This window comes from Anopheles coluzzii, chromosome 2 (assembly GCF_943734685.1).
Source record: "Anopheles coluzzii chromosome 2, AcolN3, whole genome shotgun sequence".
NCBI classification, from domain to species: Eukaryota; Metazoa; Arthropoda; class Insecta; order Diptera; family Culicidae; genus Anopheles; species Anopheles coluzzii.
In genome coordinates, this window is record NC_064670.1 from 33,420,138 (window position 1) to 33,440,261 (window position 20,124).

The 20,124-nt window shown below is 47.0% G+C and overlaps 2 protein-coding genes across 3 annotated transcripts; both read right to left on the reverse strand.

The window, feature by feature from the left end:
• Window positions 1–136: 136 nt before the first annotated feature.
• LOC120948420 (major facilitator superfamily domain-containing protein 6) lies at window positions 137–6,572 on the reverse strand. Its single transcript, XM_040364712.2, has 10 exons — window positions 5,650–6,572; window positions 5,307–5,570; window positions 5,004–5,240; window positions 4,797–4,932; window positions 4,384–4,719; window positions 4,151–4,312; window positions 3,718–4,084; window positions 3,562–3,645; window positions 3,294–3,502; window positions 137–3,215 (listed from the first exon to the last, which is right to left on the reverse strand). The coding sequence occupies exons 1-10, from the start codon at window positions 5,799–5,801 to the stop codon at window positions 2,994–2,996; spliced, it is 2,169 nt and encodes a 722-aa protein (XP_040220646.1). The 5' UTR covers window positions 5,802–6,572; the 3' UTR covers window positions 137–2,993.
• A 405-nt stretch (window positions 6,573–6,977) lies between these two features.
• On the reverse strand, window positions 6,978–16,611 carry LOC120948421 (monocarboxylate transporter 3). Of its 2 annotated transcripts, none has more exons than XM_049606737.1 (5): window positions 16,434–16,611; window positions 9,429–11,034; window positions 9,183–9,362; window positions 8,979–9,104; window positions 6,978–8,892 (listed from the first exon to the last, which is right to left on the reverse strand). In XM_049606737.1, the coding sequence occupies exons 2-5, from the start codon at window positions 11,032–11,034 to the stop codon at window positions 8,741–8,743; spliced, it is 2,064 nt and encodes a 687-aa protein (XP_049462694.1). In that variant the 5' UTR covers window positions 16,434–16,611; the 3' UTR covers window positions 6,978–8,740. The 2 variants fall into 2 exon arrangements, with proteins under 2 accessions (XP_049462694.1, XP_049462693.1); XM_049606736.1 differs by lacking the exon at window positions 16,434–16,611 and adding an exon at window positions 15,186–15,299.
• Window positions 16,612–20,124: the final 3,513 nt, after the last annotated feature.

Sequence of the window (20,124 nt, forward strand, 5' to 3'; positions counted from 1 at the left end):
ATTGGGTTTTAGGAAAAACGATTTGGCAACGATTTGAGTTTGTTGCTGTCCTTAAATAAGGAAAAGGACATAGACACTACTTTCGGATGGATGTCTTAAATTCTATAATTTCCAACGCAACAAACACCACCTTGCGTTACGTTTTTAACGTTTTGTCTTTATTTGCCCATGATTGGTGAGTTTGCGTACGCAGTTAGAGATATCTTTACAGCATAATTTCTTTAGCGGTGCTTTTCTTACAATACTCATGTACGTGTAAATGTGTGTCTGTGCGTATGTGTGTATGTGAGTGTGGGGATGTGTCTTTCGGTGAGTCGCTCTTACACGTGCTCGCTTTCTCTGTGCTGTACATCGATCATGGGCATCGGATGTATTGGAACGGCAAATTTTTTTGCCCTGTTTGATTGTTTAGTATCAGTGATAATAGTTGATCGATATTAGTATTATTATTATTATTATTATTAATATTATTTGGGTTTGTTTTCTTTTGTTTTACTGGTATATTCAGGTTGATCGTTTACGGTTAGGTCACGAAAACATCTACAAGGATACGATTAGACTTCAAACAGTAGAGTGATCAATATAGCAGTGTAACGAGAAAAACCGATTCTTATGAAATAAATAACACGTGATTTAGTTCGCATAATACTTTTCAAGCGTTAAACAGTAGCACCGCACTATCCGGTGGTAACACAATAACTAATACATTTCGCAATGCGTTACGATCCTTGTAACGCTAACAGAAAGATAGTACGTTTAAAGGGAGTGCATTCAGATTTTGTCGAGTCGAGTCTTCCACGGACCAAATTCTCACCATAAGTGCAATAGTTTCACAATAATCATAGTGTGTGTGTGTTTGTATATATATGTATATTTTGTTTGCTTCTCCAGCTCTATACGTAGTAAATACTCTCTGTAAGATGGCGCACGATCGAATGCTGTACACCCATTCCCATTTGTATTTGTGTTTGTATGAGTGCGCGTGTGTATCACTACAGGTACACCGGTTGCATTCTTCGAGCTAGCAAAAAACAAAACCATCCATAGTGCCATCTCCCGTCCGGCGTAAGTTAATATGCTGCTGGTTTAAATATACTTCTCTCAATAAAAATACCATCCACGTGTAAGGTTTTTGGAAACTGATATGCGCACTGATGTCTCGCTAGAGATAATAAAGCTTTTGCGTGTGTTGTTTACGTTCGTCGTAAAAATTGCCACTTTGATACCATCTTGTTGTTTTATACTACATATATCAGATTGTTCCTGTGCCAGTTATCCTGTTTCTCGTCTGTACCGTTTGCAGAGGGCCTGGGGTAGAATTTGCTTTGCAAACTTATGAGCTACTCGCCAAAATTAAAATTCCCTAAAACGAATACGCAGTTAAGCTTCCGCGAGGGTATGCAAATGAGATTCGAACATTCGTTGTGCCATGGTATGGTTTTGGTAGTATTTCGTAATTTTTGTTTTCGATTCTTTTGGATTCGTTTCATGTTGTATTTAAGGTGTGTGCATATCTATTTTTTTTCGTTTGAAAAAAAAAGAAGAAAATTATTTGCTAAAGAACTGCTCCAAACTGGTGTATCGAGTCTGTAGATTATTTAATACTATGTTTTTCCTCATTGCTCCTGTTGATCGTTTAAAGACTGTTATTTTTTCCCACTCCATTCGTACACTTACGCCTCTCACCTATTACAGAGATGCAACGGACAGCTTAGTCAGCACACTTACACAAAAAACACACCAACAGACGTGACGGGAAACGTGAATCCCCTGTGAGGGAGACAGAGAGCGCAATACAACCACATCTAATAGTTAAGTTTGTAGCACATTTCCTGCTATCGTTACTATTCTGACATGTGACTCTAGAATTTGATTTGTTCCTAAATTCAGGAACACACTAGACTACACTAGACTAGACCTTGTTCAACAGTTGTTTCAGGGTGTTCGAGGGCTTCCCCAGAGATTTTAACACGTGATTTTACCTGTCATTTGCTGCCATGAGTAACGCGTTACTTCACACGTTAGATGTCGCCGGATCTTAACACCGGTAGATGTCGCTTCGCTCACTCACATCAATGCTAGGATACTACATATGTCCCGCTTACTTAAGGTATAATTAAACAGACTCACCATGTCCACCTGCACAAACGCCTCAACCAGAGATGTGCGGTGAAAGATAGATTAATAGATAGATAGTATTAATAGCATTCCTAAAGTTTGCTCCAATTTGCTACTTGAATACAATCGAATGTTGCTTTTTGAGGGGGGAGGAGGCGATGCTGCACGTAGAAAGCAACAGATCAACAGCAGCAGCTTGGATATACTAATACATTGAGTGCTATAGCACTACAAGAATTGCCCGATACGTAGTGGCGGGAAAACGATCCAGGAAAATGGAAAGCTTGCGGTAGGATGTCTTTTCTTTTCGCTTATCGGGTGGGATCTTAAACAGAGTGTTACTTGTAACAGTGATTCTTTAGCATTTGCTGACGTTTAAGAATAGGTTACTAACAACCACAGTCCCGAGACAATGGTTGTGTAGCTTATCATGTCACACATCCGCTTACACCTTGCACACGCCTTACCATCATAGCACATCAAAGTAATAGTTTAGTTGTAGTTAGTAGCTAGCCGCCGTCGTCGTCCTTGTCGCCGTGGGCGGTTTTTGGGCCGGAATGGCTGAATGGCGCTTTGCTTGAGCACATGTACATGGGTTCCGAGACTCTGGTTCGCTCAATATCTTAAGAGTGAGAGAGATATAGGGAGAGACCGATAGGGGAATACACATTCGCTTCACATTCGCAGAGTGTTGCTGTTGTAGACATCCATTTGTGTTGTTTATATCATCGCCCGCAAGTACTTGTATCTACTACCGGATTCAGTCGTTCGAACGTTCTGTCGCGTTTTACGGTGTAGTAATTCGATCGTATCGACCACATCAGCCACGCAGCCGCCGGTGTGCGGTCTTTGTCGTGTGTAAAGCGTTACACTTTTTAGTACTGATTTCCACCGTACACATTACCCTGTGGAGCACCGAACGGATTCTTGGGGGCACCGCCGGGCACATCCAGTGCACCACCAGTCGTCTGATAGGTGCCATAGCCATTGTCAACGTTCTGCTGACCAATCTCGTTGAGCCGCGTGCTCGAGAGGGCACGCGGTATGGGATTGCTCGGGACACCGTGCGGAGCCAGATGAGCCGTCTCTTCTGCCACCTTTAGTTCAAGAAGGGAAACATAACAGTGAGTTAAATCACATCAATTTACTATCGAACCTGCGGTGTGCTATCTAACCTGATGAGGATCCTCCGTGGTAGGAATTTCCGAGATGAAACCTTCATCCTTGCGGTAGAAGTTGATGAACACGAAGGCGGCCAGCACGAGAATACAGATCACACCGTAACCACGGAAGGTGGCCGTTGTGCCGAAGTAGGTGACAAACATACCGCCAATGACGGCACCGCAGCCTCTACCCAGCCCATGATGCAGTCCCTGCAGTACTCCTGAAACGATGCACGGTTAGTGTCCTGCCCGCTTCCCGTACACTGCCACCGCGACTTACCTTGTGCCGAAGATCGTAGGTGTTGTGGGGTGTTGTGCGCGATGTAGGAACAGCAGGCAGCCCATACGGCAGCATGAGTGATGCCTTAAATATCAAAGAAGTGTCATCGTTATGAAGCCCTTTTTTCAGTAAAAAATACTGTACAGTTCTACATACCTTGCATAAACTCGAACGGCAGCACCCACCACGGGTTCTTCAGGTAGGAGATGTACAGGAAGCGAAGAATGTTACCGACCAGCCCAAGGCACAGCACCTTCACGTGTCCGATCTGGGTGATCAGTCGGAAGCTGAAGAAGTAGGCAAAGATCTCCGAGATGTGGTTGATGACGGACGCAACGCCGAACAGCGTCGGTGAGCCACCGTAGTCCTGCAGATGCCAGAACAGGAACGTAAAGATGAGCCCGATGCCGAAGCCCATGAACCACGCCACGAACAGGAACGAGGCACACTTGAGATTCTTGAACTGCTTCAGCACCGTGACCCATTCCGGCATTTCGCGTGTAGTTTGGGCGAACATTTTCGTCTGGTAATGAGAGAGGAGGGGAGTAGTTAGACAAGGAGCTTTGCTCTACAGACGACCACGACATACCTGCGCTCCAAGTGCTGCTGGTGGCGGCGCAGCACTGGCCATCCCTGTACCGGTGGCTGCCAGTGAAGGCAACTGCAGTTGCTGTGCCAACTGTGCCTGCATCTGCTCTTCGTGTGTTAACTCTTGGGGTACCTTCTCCACCTGGACGGGTTCTTGTGGTTCCTGGAAAACGAATGGAAGCAATGGGATGAGTAATGCTCCCACAGGCACTGGAACCACCTGCATCGACGTACCGAGTAGTCATACTTGAACTGGATCTGTGTAGCGGAAATCAGTGCCGCACCCATCAGCACGGAGAACGTCGCGAAGCAGATGGTGTAGTTCTTTTCCTGCTTTTCCGGCCCACAAGGATGGTCGGGGAAGGCGGTCGAGTGATCTAGCGCAATGCCGACGAAAAACATTGCCAAACCCCAGCCGAGCGAACCGAACATTCGCTGATGCCCGTACCGGTCGGCGTCTTCGCCGAGGATCGTGATGACGGCCGAATCTGCCAGCGTGATTGCCGGTGCGCTAAAGAACTCACCAATGATGACGAGCAGCAGCAGCAGAAAGAAGGCTTTTTGAATGTCCTGGAAGAAGGAAAGGCGTTAAGTTATGGCCAGCTAGTTTGCTGCTCACCATCTGCTGATGGTAGATCTTGCCGTACCGCTGTACGATAAACGATCGAGGAAAACAATGGCGAGACCCAATCGCGGTGCAGCTTCTCGTTGAAGTTGTTCGCGTAGCTTACGTCGAGCGGCGATACACCGGCCGCTGCCACGGGACGTGCCGCACGTTCCACCCTAAAGGTATCAAAAGGATATAGTGTAAGGGGCAACGTTCCACATGGCAGACGTCACTGGTTGAAACGCACCTGGTAAAGGAACTGCCACTATCGGTCGCATACTTGCCGAAGCTCAGCTCTTCCAGCATGCTCTCGTCGATGGAGCGCTTCAGGATGCGCGGAACCTGCGGCGTGCGGAGCTCGAAATCGGTGGCATTCTTGCGCTCGATACAGCTCGTGGCCGGTGGTTGAATGAAGCCGAGGGGCAGCGTAAAGATGATCCACGCGGCAAGCGAGGCCAGCAGCAACATTTTGCCCTTTTTACAGCTGCAGAAAGAGGGAACTTTTCAGTCGCAAACATGCTCCTCCCCTCGCTGTGCACCGTGTGCTTACCGATCCGCATAACTGCCCCAGAACGGTGCCGACAGGAACTCGACGAACGGGCGCGTACCGATCAGCAGCCCACACTGGCCCGGGTTCATGCCCATCTGCTTGAAGTACACTCCCATCAGCGGAAACAGTGAGCCAAACGCGGAGTAGAAGAAGAAGTAGAACGTCTTCACGGGCAGCAGCTCCTGGTCGACGGAACCGAACAGCATCTCCAGTATGTCCGACTTGCCCCGGATCTTGTGTGTCGATTCCTTCGCCTGCGGGTAGCTATAGAAACGAGAAATATGGGATGCACCTGCTTAGATGGAGTTTCGTTGTACTACGAAAGGACTTAGGGCAGACGTACAGTGTTGGGTCCACCTCGCCCATGGCCTCCGGGTCAACCATCGGCCGGGCGACACCCTGCGTACGCATCGGGATCTCTTGCTGGGGCTGCTGCTCCTCGTACCCATTACCACCGCCATACCCTCCACCGTAGTCGTTCGAAAAGGGTTGCATGGTTGTGTTGTTTTGTCACTCGATGAGGGCAATCAATAATTTATTCCACGTTGGAAATCGACCTTGGACCACCACCAAATTCAGGATTTGGTTGTTTTTGTTTGTTCGCTTCGCGAGAGAGAGGGCACGCTGGCTCCTGCTGCTGTGCCCACAACGGATTAAAGCTCACACCTACCGGACCGAACTTTCCACAAGGGCATCGATTTCTTTTCCCGTTCCGAACCGTTCATTCATTTACATGAATGACATAACGTAAGTGAAAACTGACACCGAGTTCCGTTCGTCCGACCTGAGACCTGGTTCAAGTGGGGTTTTACTTTGCTGTGCCACCCCTCTCGCTAGAGCTAGTTTTGCTATAAGCAGGACCGCGTAGGGAACGGTGAAGTATCCAGCTTTGCACTTTCGATCCTGATGAATGGCCTCGTGAAAGCTGGTTTTGGCGAGAGCACACACTACCAGTAAGATTACACGCACATACACACACACACACACACACTCACACGTACACTCTATACCCGATATGCAATCAAGAATACGGGAAATCTTAAACTATGCTTCAAAGGATATACTCCTTTTTTGAAGTGAAAAACAACCACCAAAAAGATCAGACGCACACACGAGCCCTCAAAATGCTGCCCACAATACGGCGGAGGCACACCAATTTTTCCGCAACGCTCACGACAGCAACCACCACGACGACGAAGGCGACGGGACCACAGCTCTATGGTTGGCGAGAGATGCCAGAGATAATCGATATCTTGCAAGAAAACAGTACGAGCAAAGCTTGCTCCGTACCGAGGACCGAGAGACGGTGGCTCCGTTACGCGGCGAGCCTGCGCACAATGGTGCGGGTCCGTGCAGTGCGTGAAATTCCGTCACACGCGGAAGCTTTTGGGCTTACGCGCTCGTGTGTGTGTGTGTGTGACAAACGCCTGCTAGGACGGGGGTTTGTATCGACCGTTACATTCTGTGGAACGTTAATCGACGAACAGAAAGTAGATTTTGAAACTCCCGATATCCCATTAATATGGCGCAATCCGAACGAAATGGTTACTGTCGTGGAGGAAATCGTTTTGATAACAGGAACCTGGTTGCATCATTTCTTTCGTTGGTTCATTTCGTCACAGGGTTCTTTCATTTAGTAGACAAAAAAGGCTTACACAGAAGGCAGGAACATAAAATGTACAAATTCCAGACAATTCTTATTTATTTCAATCTTAACGGTACTCGTTGTCTTGCTTAAAAGCTACAGCTATGTGTGTGGTGGTTGGATGTTAGAATGGATGTTACTGATGTTGGCTTTAATAATCTTCCTAGGCTTGGTGGGGCGGGAAGAACTAACAGTCGTCCCCGCTGCACACCGTACAGGAGGAGACGACTGTATCTTATAGAAATTGGAAACGTAAGAACGGTGCTGATGTGTTTTGTTGGGGGGCTTCGGATCGCACACGATCGAACCCCACCCCGTCCGTCCGTGTGATGTCTGCGGATTATATCAACAACATATTATAAAGATAGCTCATATGTATATGCTGATATCACAGATAATTTATTCACGTATTGGGGTTCTATTGACTTCCTACTTGCTGTTGGGGGATTGGCTTGGCTTTGCTGTACACGTGTGTACGCACATACACACACCCTGGCTTTCACGGTCGGAAGACGGAGAAGGGCAGACACTTTATTGCACAGGGAATTCCGAAACACAAGAAGGAGGTGTGAAGAAGTCCGTTAATGAGGAGTGTAAAATTACAAATCTAAATAATAATTAATGGGTTCCGTTTTCTCTAGACGGCGTCTGCAGTGAAACAGCATCTCGGCATCGGGGTTTGACAGTGCTTTTCAGTTGTATGGCAAAGGTAGGAACTACGGCTGCTATTTGTCTAACGTTTTCTTTTTGTTCTATTGTAGTGTGAAACCGTGTGGTTTTATTTTTGTTTGAGTGTGTGTGTCTTCTCTTGCACTTTTAGGATCGGTTGCTGGAGCCAATTTGTTTGTGTTTGTTCCTATTGTATGTGTGTTTAGCAAATGGTTTTAGTGAACTTTTTAACACCCTCTCGCTCTCTCTGTCTCTCTCTGTATTTGCGGTCACACTTAATGCTGACCGTTGGTCAGTCTCCGTAAACGTACAAAATTGTGGAACTGCATTTAATTTCTATAACAAAAAGCGTTACATCCATAAAGGCCTGTGTGTATGTGTGAATTTTGCAATGGAACATGGCTTATGATTTGACTTAACTGTAAAAAATAGCCTTAAATATGCAAACAAAAGCGAATTGGATCGTTGTGTTCGTAGCTGTTAATGTTATCATGTTTAAAAACCTTAAAAAAATGACAAGTAAATGGGGATGAATGTTGGCTCAACACAGTACACTCGTTAACTCGTTAACTAAAGCTATTACTATCGTTAAGCTTATTTGCTTGGAAGCACGTACAGTATTGCAAATTTAGTTCCTGCTTATTCCACTAGCTGGCGTTTGATGATGTGTTCTAGCGTAAGCTTTAAGCTCCAGTGCGGAAACGATCCTTTCCATCGTTCGCAACATCGCTTTAGAACCGCACCGGGTGTAAGCAAATAATCATCGGCAACTTCCGGGCCCAGATTTAGCAATATGCTATTGGATGAGCAAATCATTCAAACACTACCTTACTACTACTACTACTACTAGCTTACTTAATTCAGTTGCTTCCGACCCGGGGTGGCCATGATTGTTGACTGTGTCAACAGTAAGAGCCGTATGTGAGAGCCTATCAATGATAAATAGCACCGAATTGCGTTCCTTACAGAGCCCTACCATCGGTAGCATTGTCGCATGATGACATCAGCGTGTACGTTTGGCGATATCTTGCTTCCTCGATATCGTACATTAAACCAACACCGGCTCCTTCATTAAAACCCTCCGGCTCGGAAGTGTTCACTGCCCAGTTGCCAGCAGTGTTTACACCTTCTGTGAGTCTTTTTTAGCAGCGCGTTGCTTTTCCCATCGATTGACAAAGGCTAGCGGGTAGCAGAGAACGGCCGAGAGCGTAATTAGTGCACCGGAAATGTAGAACGACGCGTCATAGGTACCGGTCAGCTCGGTAAAGTATCCTGCAGGAGGGAGTATAGAGAGCATCGTGTTTAGTGGCGGGAACGTATCACAGGAACCGTGTATGTACTGAAGGGCCAATACTAACCAGCAATCGGTGCACCAAGGAAAGCGGCGATACCCTGGAACAGGCACAGTATACCGAAGGCGTTGGTCAGTTTTTCCAGTCCCATCAGGTCGACGACCAGAATTGAACGGAGTGCCGAGAAGCATGCTGCAAGATAGGAAGTGCAGTGCAGGTAATGTTAGTTCGTTCGTTGAGGAAGTTCAATGCTGGGATATCATTACGTACCGATGGCAAGTCCGAAAATGGCTGCATACGTAAACTGATAGACCTCGGTAATGTACATGCCACTCATCATGGTCGCTATTCCTCCGAGTGTGATCGCTACGTTGTTCAGGTGCAGTGCGTTAATGTTCTTGAACGACGTCAACACTCCACAAACCACCCTAGCAATCGTGTTGGAAATGCCTGTACAATGGAAGCAGGTCATTAATGTCTGGAAAGGATGGTAACATGAAGACGTCCAATACTCACCAATAGCCGATACAATGAACGTCGACACTTCATCCGCCATACCACCGGCCACCGCCCGTTGCTTGACGTACAGGAACGGCACGAAGAAGCCCATCATCGTGAGGAACCCGCTGAACGCTAGCATCATGAACGAGATGGACTTCAGCAGCGACATGTCCAGCATAGTGACCAGCGTGCGGCGGACCGCCTCCGGGCACACCATGCACTGTTCCGTCTCCGTCTCCTCCACATCGGCCTGGGTAGGCAACCGGGTGACGGACATGTGGTAACCGAGCGAGGTCTGCGACTTGTACTGGGGAATGCGTGCCAGCGATCCGGTGAAGAAGATATCATCACGATACATTGGACGTGCGCCATCGTTCAGGGTGCGCCTAGAGCCGTGTCTTGAGCTGGCCGGTTCGTTGGGCCGTCTGCCCGACACGGTGTGCCGGCGACCGGCCGCCGTCGTAATGGTGACAGACTGTTGCTCTGGCGCGGCCAGCAGCGTGCCATTCTCCGTCTCCTCCTCGTCCGCCTCGCCGACCGGATTGAGCTCGTGGTGTGCCGTCGGGTAGCCGTGCGCATGGATCGTATCGTCCGGAGTCATCTGCCCGGCGAGCCGCTTCTGGATCTTTTCCAGCTTCTTCGTAGTGCTCTGAAGGTTGTGGCTCACCAGCTGGCCCGAGGTGTGCGACGGACGACGATCGAGGTTGTGCCCACTGCCCTGGCGGAAGATCTCGGCCGCCGTCGGGTACTGGTAGTTCGGGTTCGCTCCCATCCACGTGTTGTGCGAGCTGTTCGGCATCGAGTACGCGTACCGGCCTTCGGGCAGCGGGCGCGTGTAGACGACCGGCAGGCCCTCGCCCAGCAGAATGCCCTTGTCGGCCGGTGTGTCTGCCGCTTTGGTGGCCGTCACCTCGGTCGGTTGGATCGGGCGGAAGATGGCACCGCAAGCAATGCACAGCAGTATGATGGCGGCCTGTGCTACCAGCGCACTGCGCCAGCCGAGCGACTCGATCAGCATCGCGTTGACGGGCGAGAAGATGAACGTACCGACGCCCGAACCGCACAGCGCAATGCCCGTCGCCACGGCACGCCACTTCTCGAAGTAGTACCCGACGGTAATGACCGACGGGACGTAGATGAAGCAAAAGCCCACCCCGCCAATGAAACCGAACGTCACGTACAGGAACACGATGCTCGTCGCGTACTGGGAAACGAAGAAGCCGACAGCGGCCACCACCGATCCGATGATGGTGACGATCCGGAATCCCCAACGGTTAGCAAGCGCACTGACGAACGGACCGGTCAGCAGGTAGAACCCGCTCAGCAGCGAGCTGACCAGTGCTACTTCGGCCTCGCTTACGCCAAACTCGTCGCGGATTGGGCCCAGGAAGCTGCCGACGTTCATCACAATACCGTCGACGATCACGTTGCAGAAGAAGGATGCAACCATCACCAGCCAGCCCCAGCCACCGTCCGGCGGTACGATCAGCGTCGTGGTGGGTGGATCCTCCTTTGCTTTCTCCGTGTCGCCGTTACCGTTACCGTTGGCGAGCAGCTTGCCCGTGGCGCCATTCTCCGCCTCCGGTTTGGTCGTCAGCTCGATCGAGTTTTGGGGCGGCATCTGCAGAGAGGGAAGAAAGTGGGGCACAATTAGAAGGGAATAGTAATTAATTAGCATGTTTTATCGTTTGTTTCACTTAAAACATGTATAAAATGATGAAACTGCGTAAAAATCATTTTTAGTACAATTTTAGTACAAGTCAGTGTTTCTCAACCAAAATACCATTTATTGTTAGTCGAATGTGACAGAATCGCCGTATGACATCTTGTTATGCTTTTCAATCATTTTTGTAATGATTTCAATCCCTCCTAAAAACCTATCCACTCCCTTATCTCGCCAGATGTCTTTGATGAATCATATCAGATCGGTTTCAAAACTTAGAGCCCAAACGTCACGTGTGCAATAACCCAACCAACCATCGAACATCGACTTCCTCGAAATTTGGTTGCTCGTTCATGACTAATCGAAACCTGCTGGCACCGGTGGGGTGGGTTTGTCCGCCCTATTGCGTTCCAGTCCTATTAAATCACCCCCCAAAACTCGTGATCGTTCGGTTAGCCCACACAATTCCGGTGCGCCATAAATTTGACCGTTTCACGTGACGGTGTTATTTCGCGTGAGACAAACAACATTGATTGGTATCTGAAGATGGGGTTGCTTTACGTAGTCCGTGCGATATAACCCATACACGAACCGTGCAAGCGCGCAGAGTATCGAAGTACCTGGAAAGGCTGGAACGTAACCAACCAACCAGGCCATCGACTGTTCGTGTGCATATGTGTGTGTGTGTGTGTTCAATCGTTCAAATTCGGTAACGTTTCGGCAAACACGTTTTTGGTCATCCCCTTTCCCCATTCCATCAGCGCCAGACCGTAGAAGGTGGTACACAGCATGGCTGTACATACATTTTTTTTATCTTATCGTCCAATGCGGCGCTGCTCTGGCCAAAGAAACGCGCATGCTTCATGCGGTAGCCATGTCTGGAGAAGGCGCGAGGATGGGATGAAAGGTGGAAGTTCCTTAATATATATAATTTTAAAGATAAAAAAAACCTCGAACCCCACCTGCCCGGTGTTCGGCGAAGGGGTTGCAGTACCGTGAACTTTATTTGCCCCGGTGTGTAGCGGTCGTGGCGCGCTAGCAGTGGCGGTTTTGCGCCGTTAAATGGCGTCACACGGAAGTCGTGCGTAACCGATATGCCAAGCGGCTACCGGTATCGTTTTGTCCTCTGTTTCGGTGGAAGACGCCACCACTGAGTAGCTATCTAAGACGAAGAAGTTGGATCTTAAGATGATCTTCCACGTGACTGTTGGGCGATCATCAAACATTCTGCTAATGAATGCCATTTAGGAGCCGCTGAGAGAGGAATGGCAATGGTGAATTTTGAAATGCGCGAATAATGGTTGGTATTGGATGGTGAAAGATGGATGAATATGCAAATCCAGCCGCAACCAGACTGTTCAGTTTTTTTTTTTGATCAACCGAGTCGACAGATGCATTGCAGGTCGCCCGCTGGGGGATATCCTTGCGACCATGAAGATCTTGTTGCTCTTGAGGCAGCGATCGTAGCAAAATTTCCAAAGAAATAAGGTCGAAGCTGCAACTTTCGACCACTGCAAAGCAATTCGTCATCGTACCAAAAAGTATATACAACTTTTTACACTGTCGGTGTACGCTTTTGAAGGTAGCAAACAATGAAATGAAAGAGTTACAAGAGTTGCAGCACTTAAAAAAATGGCGCTCGGCTGACTCCGTAGCCGGACATTCGGGTTTGCCAAATATGGTTAGCACATGTTCAGTTTTTGGTCCACGCCTTTTCCCTTACAAAAGCAGACAAACACGTACATACCATGCCGGCCTGCCGTTCGGCAGACGCTGTGTGGGTGCGATCGTTGAGGCCAGCAAAGCTGAAACTGTGGAAGGAACGAACTGTGACGTTCTGGGTCGATAGATTCGCGCGTAGCAAAGATTTTGGTTGCCGCTCGAGAAGAACACGATCGTATGGTGCACACCCACGTGAAGCTTACCGGTCGAAAAAGCACCAAACAAGCACCAGTAAACACCACCTGAAGGGACCATGAACAGTTTGGGGAGCATTTTCACCGTACCATTAGCAGCACAGTTTGATACGATTTTTACGAACCTTCCGGTCGCTTTTATTTCGACACGATCACTAACGATCAACCGTGGGCAGCCAAGTATGGCGCAGTGCCAGGGTGGTGGCAATGTGGGCAACGAGGCTTGTTTTGGCTGGCGTTGGTGAAGTGGAACCGAGAGGGACGGAGAAGTACGAGAAAGCACAGTGCCACAGTGTTTGCCACTGACCAAGCCCTTTTCCCAAAAATGCTGCAAACATGCTATGCACGTAAGCGCCGAAGTAAAGCAGCGTCCGATCGACGCTGGATGACGATCGTTCGCGGACCCAACCAACACCATCCAGCAAACGGTTACCGAACGATTGTGCGAATTACACACGTTTGGAGCAGTGGAGGACTTGTTCGACCACTTTTCCACCACGCCGCGCAACAAACCTCTTCAGACGGTTGTTATTTCGTGCGGCATAGACGGCCGTCTCAAAGTCAAGGTCATACCTTTGGGGGCCATGCACGGGCGCCGTATGTACAACATAAGAAAGTGTTGCAGCAGGTGGAATGTGGTTGTTACTACACCGTACATAGTAGCGATGGAGCTCGGCTAGGCGCAGTGTAGGTCATCGGCACTCCGCACTCCGGCCGATCGCACGAGGAATTAGACGAGAAGGATAAGATCGGCACAACCGATTGTGTCGAGTTTAGCAACGGAACCGGTCCCAGAAGGTTGCTAGTCCGACGAAGTTATTAATGAGGAACGCTTAACCAGCGGACGCATCTCAGCTATTGCTGGCGTGCTGAAAAGTGGAGCGTGGAGCGACGAACCCCGATCGGGGACCTGTTTGGGTAGGGAAGTGGTAAACCCACCCCACGAGGATCGACGTTTTCTAATCCATTCAGTCGGGCCTATGCGAAGGATTGCAGGTGAGCTTTCTGGAATGTGTCAGACTAAGATTAATCATCAAAGTACAAACATCAATATCCAAGCGTTAGCGTTGCACTTAATGTAGCAAAATTTCGATCACGCTCATGATTACTGCAGCCAAAAAGAAGGGGGAATGCGGGATATGCGTGCAGGGCCAAACACATCATTATCTGGGACCGTTTTTTTAACATCATTTCATGCCGTTAATCCGTAGCGCTTATCTTCCCAATATATATATATCGATGCCGAGACGGAAAACGTGCCTGGCAGCACTACCGCTCGCACTGGCCGGTGGCCTCCTGACCCCTGGTGAGATACGGGCAGCAGAGATGTAATCGCCAGCACCCCCCCAGTGAAGGGAAAGTGAACTTCACGGTCTAGGTCTCGCGTGTGCCGGGGGAAGGCGCCAGCCACTCGGTGTCCCAGAAGGCCAACCGAAGGTGTAGTGTGTGCTGCACGCGAGGGAACTATTATTCAAGACCGTTTCGCCAATTGTGGCGCGGGTGGCGATTTTCCGCCGCTTCTACCTCTCGTCGATCAAGAAAGAGAAGCATCGTGGGAGCCGGAGGAGTTCGTACAGCGGTCATCCCAATTGTAAAAAGCTCGTCTATGATTTCAACCCCTTAGCTGGCACGAACTGGGTAAGGCAGCGTGCAGTTCGCATGTTCAAAGATTTAACTAGACTATGACAAAACCCGTTCAAAAGCGTTCCAAAATGTCTTAGACGGTTTCCAAGTACACGGCACTTTGTACAGCTGCTTACGCTCTACAAATTTTGAGCGTTTTGCGTCATCCAATGTGTCTTCGTTGTTCTTTTCTCTCTTTGCTTTTGTGGCAAACAAGAACGCGAGCTCAAACAGAACCAGATGACACTTTTTGGATGATAAAGAGCGTCCAAGTTGGGTTATGCTACCACCAATGTACCGCTCACAATGCGCCCCATTGTACACAGTGACTAGTGACTGTTTGATTCACAATTTTGAGTTTTTTGTACATTAAAACTCTGCTCTCTTGTTCATGGTTGTGCAAAGATCCATGTCTAGACACAGCACAACGCGTCTTCAATTAAGCACGAGATCGATCGAACGCACGTGGTTCGCACAAATCGTGCACTATGCGCGCGCCGTTGGTCCAACTTGTAAAATCTACACCCCCCTTTTTCGTCGAACAACAACATATGGCATCCCGAAACTTACCACGCTGCTGTATCAGCGGAATCCAGCGCCAGGTCGTCGCGCAGTTCGTACGCGAAGAGTGTGTGGCGCGTACGCGCGTTTTTGTTTTTTTGGTATCGTTTCTTTTCGTCGTATTGATCGGACTCGCCGAAGTCGTCGAACTTTCTGGAGGTTGAACTTTCGCTTTAATAAAAAATCGACACTGTCACCAGAAACCGAAAAGGTGATTGCGTAGGCTTTCCGATCAATCGACGCGGCACTGTAATTAGCGCGGATCGGTGGTCTGATCACTGTGGGATAGGAAAATACGTACAACGTTGAAATACATTAAAGTGCTGAAGATCGTTCAAGATGTTTTTTAGAACAAAACTAAAGAAACAATCCCTAAAAAATAGTCACTAACGATCGTTGTCTAAACTATCAACATTACTGGTTGGCTCGTTAGCGCCAGCCAGTTTTTGTTCAAGCGGAAGTTGATGTACTGTTAACCTCCTCAAAACACGTTCTGAGCCGAGGTTTCTACGCTCGATTTTGTTTTCGCTATGTTTACGCTGCACAAATCGTGGTGACGATTTATGTGCTCCGTACTACACTGATGACACCAACAGTTGTACCTTTTTTTCAAAAAAAAATCAAATTAATTTTATACACGCGGGCAAATGGTATAAATTGAACATTTAAAACAAACTAAGAAAGAACTGTAAACCAAATATTTGTTTGGGTAACATATCATAACTCATCCTAAAATACACTGCACTGGTGTTCTCCCTTTCTTTTGACAAAAAAGATTGATTCGCCTAACTGATAAGCCCTCGGCCCCAAACCGGAAGACCACGAAACGCGCCGTTCAAGTACGATAAGTTGAAAGTAAATTTGTTCTTTTTAAATTTTAAATTTATACACAACCAAAACCAGACATTTGAGAAAGAGAGAGAGAGAGAGAGAGAGAGAGAGAGCGAGCCCGCCCAAAACCACTTCCACTTCATCACATCCAACCGCGCCCCGAACGTTCGGAATGTTAATGTTCGTTCACTCTCTTTGCCCCAAAATAAAAGGGGCTCACACGATCACGCACACGAGGCACAGAATACAGTTTTTAATGTTGCCACAGGGGCTCGCGTGGTGGATTAAACTCATTCACACTGTGTAAAACAACTCTCGCTTTGATGTTCATTGGCACACTACTTAATGGTTTATTTTTGTATTAAATTTTGGAAACAAAAAACAATAACACGCACAGAAACAAGAGCACTATAAACATATTATTACCGCTGGGTGACTGTGTGACCGCGTGATCACGATCGCGACGTGCCGACGACCCAAAACTACCGAAAGCTTTGAAACAATTGCGTGACGCGCGCGCGCGTGGCAAAAGCGGCGCTAAAAGACGTGTGTTGCCTCGCTGGCGGCCAAAACCGAAGTGTGGGCTCGGCGTGATCGGCCAGTTCTAAACTGCCACAGATTAACTGAATTCCACGGACATTCGTTCGGGGTGCGAGAGCATACGTACCCACACACACATGCACGCCAGCGCAGAAGTCGTTGTTGATTGGGTGCCGTTGCGGTTGAGCATATCCATCCACCACCGTGTGGTTTGATAGTAAGCGTGTTGCCCCGATGGGGAGGCTTCTTGCGAATGTGCGATATGTATGTTTAATTAATGTGCAATTTTACATGCTGTTTTCGTTTTCGTTTCTACGGATCTGCTTCTTCTTCTTCTTCGTCTTCTTCTTCTGTGGTTTAGCGATGATTACGATCGGTGTTTATTTGAGAGTCGGTTTTTCTTTTTCTGTTCCTGCTGATCTTTTTTGTTGTGCATCTTTGGAACGGTTGGAGGAAGGGAGTACATTGAACAGTAACACATTTGTATTGAATTTATAAAATATTGATTCACTCGTTAAAGATTCGTTCAAACTCTTTAACGTATCGTTACAGGGTTTCCCGCTTCATTGGAAACAGTTGGTAAATTTTATCGAGCACCTCTTCTTTTTCTTTCTTCTTCTTTGCCATAACAACCGTTGTCGGTCATAGCCTGCCTGTCTGTACCACTTATGAGATTGGCTTTTAGTGACAGTTACCATAGCCAGGATAGTCAGTGCTACGTATGGGAGCACGGTCCATTCGGGGCTTGAACCCATGACGAGCATGGTATTAAGTCGTACGTGTTGACGTACTGTACCACAAGATCGAGATTGTCATGGTGCTATTTTTCAATGAGTTTATTTATTTATTTTAAATCTTTGAATTTTATGATACGTACATGATTTTCGGAGTGTTGCAATCAGTCCTGCAAAATGTCATGAGAATGATGTGATTATCACCACCAAAAATAATGAACATATCCGTAGTAGCTTGATGTTCACTGCTGATACTCAATGAAAGTACGTCATGACATGCCGAACACGATATGCGAGTGCTTGAGTCAACCGCGATACTCTGACTCACAAGCAGAGCTTAATGCCGTCACAAGCATAATTATGCCTTTTTGTGGCTGTGAATAGTGCTGCCAAATGTCACTGTTTCAGTCACCAACACTCATGACTGAAACCAAGCTCACGTACACAACAGAGATGATCAGAGGAGAGACTCAAACAGTTGGCGGACCAATCACATACTTGGTGACATTTTGTTTAGCACCCAACCCTTGGTCACTCACTTGGTCACGACATTTTGTGTCGGTGATAATCACGACATTCTTGGAATATACTTGGCGTGTGGTCCCAAGCTACAAAATCAGCATTCATTCTCGCTCTGACTGCTTTGATGGTCTGTCGGGTCAAACAGAGCGAGAAAACATGCTCATTTTGTTGTTTGGGACCACTCGCAAGCACCGCATATCTCTCATGAGTATCGTGATAATCACCGACACAAAATGTCACAAGGGTTGGTTGCACAAAATGTCTCCAAGCATGTGATGGTCGCAGCAACTGTTTGCGTCTTACATCTGATCCTCACAGTAGAGCTCGTGACGCTGACATTATTTTGTTTCAGTCGAAATTTGTCATGACTATGTCAGTGACATTTTGCAGAACTGATCACATTAAAAAAGGCATGACAGAGCGATAGATCATGCGTTGGTTGCTAAAATATCACCAAGCATGTATTGGTCACACCAACTGTTTGAGCATCAACTCTGATTATCGCAATTGAGTACGTAACGCTGCCATGGATTTTGTTTCAGTTAGAAATGTTTATGAGAGTGACAGTGACATTTTGTAGCACTGGTTGCAAAGCAAACTGTCAAATAATGACTCTGGATAGTCGACGTCTTAAAATGAGAAAGTAAGCCTCTAAATATGGGAGTTGCAAACATCGCTTTGAACGAACATAGGGAGGATACTCCCTTTCTCGCCGAAATAGAAGAAACTGTCAAATACAAAAATACCTACAATAGATTGAAAACCCCTGTAATATATATGATGGACTGGTTATTAAACAGAATTTCTTTTGGCTTATTTACTAACGAGTGTAACAAATTAATAACAATTGCATACCCATAAATTAATAATCATAAAACGACTAATCTACCGTTCTTCCCCCACACGCACAATTATTCACCCAAAACCCAATAAACTCCCGAAATTATGTACCATCAACATATATAAACCATTTAAGTAGGGGTGCAAATTGTGGGTTGCAAAACTGTTTACATCGTGGGCAGTAGTGGGGCGTCTTTTTGTTGCCAAATTTTAGAGGCAGGCACCCAAGAACGCTGGTCCGAACGTGCCGCAACGGCGGGCAACGGCGTCTCCGCTTGCAGCACGGACCCGGCGACCTTAGAGGAATGCGAACCGGTCGCGGAGCCGTTTGGAAACTGCAACCCAAGTAAACAAGAAGCAGGCAAACAGAGGAAAGCGGGGTGGAAAATAAATGAACGAATAGGACGCGTTTCGATGGCAAAAGTGAAGAACAGATTGGTAGAATGGCAAAAGATCGCACGGATGTGTGCGAAACGACGGCGTGTGTATGTGTTTGTGTGTGTGCGAATCGCAAGCAAAGTGAAGCGAGAATGTTACAAGACCTGTTGTCAATATGCTCATGCTTCGACTTCCTCCATACGAGAATGCCGGAGGATGTTTGTAAGAAGATGCGTGCTTTGAATGGAATAAATTGAGCGCCACAGTTCCTGGAAAAAGGGAAAAGGGCACAGAGCTGGTGGTGGTCGTGGTGAAATAGAACGAAGAAAAGAAAACTGCTAAGGAATGCCAACGAAAAGCGAAACGAACGTAGGAGAGACAACGACAACATCAACAAAAAATAACAAGTAACTCAAGAAGATATAAGCGATAACAAAAAGCTTTAGCGAAAACGCATTCCCGCACCAACACGGATGATCATAACATAGAGAAAAGATGAGCGGAGAGAAATCGACACGAACAAAATGCTACACCTATAGGTTCGGTTGCGGTTGCGACTCTTTCGTTCTTTGCACTGTTGAGCGACTTGTTGCGTTCATTCAATATTCTTGTTGCGTAAGGCTCCGCACATTCGATTGTTGCGTGTTTTGTATTTCATGTTTCACACATTATAAACGCATATTTTGCATAATGTTTTTTCTCTTGTCTTCTAGATTAATTATTGTAAATTCGTTTCGTTTTCATTCCTTTTGTTATGCTCTATTCTTTTCTTTTTAATGATTTTTTAAATCTGTTATCTTCTTATCTATTAGTATGATTTTTGTTTCGTTTGTTCTCTTCTATAAATGTGTATAAATGTTTGTTTCTTTTTGTATTACCAAAATGTTTTACTTATTTTGTGTGCTGATACTGATTGATAGCTCTTTTACCACATAAACATGACTAAAATTTGTCAAAAAATGCAGATTAAAATGAAAATGTCTGCAAAGAAAGTGAACTATATCTAACATTCTCCATTATCAACAAAACCTGTGACGAAAACCCCTGCACAACTTGTCGGAATGTGTCATCGTTTTTTGCTTCTTTTTAATAGCTTAAAAGAA

Coding starts and splice junctions, on each gene's coding strand:
- LOC120948420 (XM_040364712.2), bottom strand. CDS start 5,801: ATGCAACCCTTTTCGAACGACTACGGTGGAGGGTATGGCGGTGGTAAT. Junction 4,933..5,003: donor AGTGGCAGTTCCTTTACCAG/GTGCGTTTCAAC, acceptor TGATACCTTTAG/GGTGGAACGTGCGGCACGTC. Junction 3,646..3,717: donor GCCGTTCGAGTTTATGCAAG/GTATGTAGAACT, acceptor TTGATATTTAAG/GCATCACTCATGCTGCCGTA.
- LOC120948421 (XM_049606737.1), bottom strand. CDS start 11,034: ATGCCGCCCCAAAACTCGATCGAGCTGACGACCAAACCGGAGGCGGAG. Junction 9,363..9,428: donor GTTCATTGTATCGGCTATTG/GTGAGTATTGGA, acceptor TCCATTGTACAG/GCATTTCCAACACGATTGCT. Junction 8,893..8,978: donor CCTTGGTGCACCGATTGCTG/GTTAGTATTGGC, acceptor TCCCTCCTGCAG/GATACTTTACCGAGCTGACC.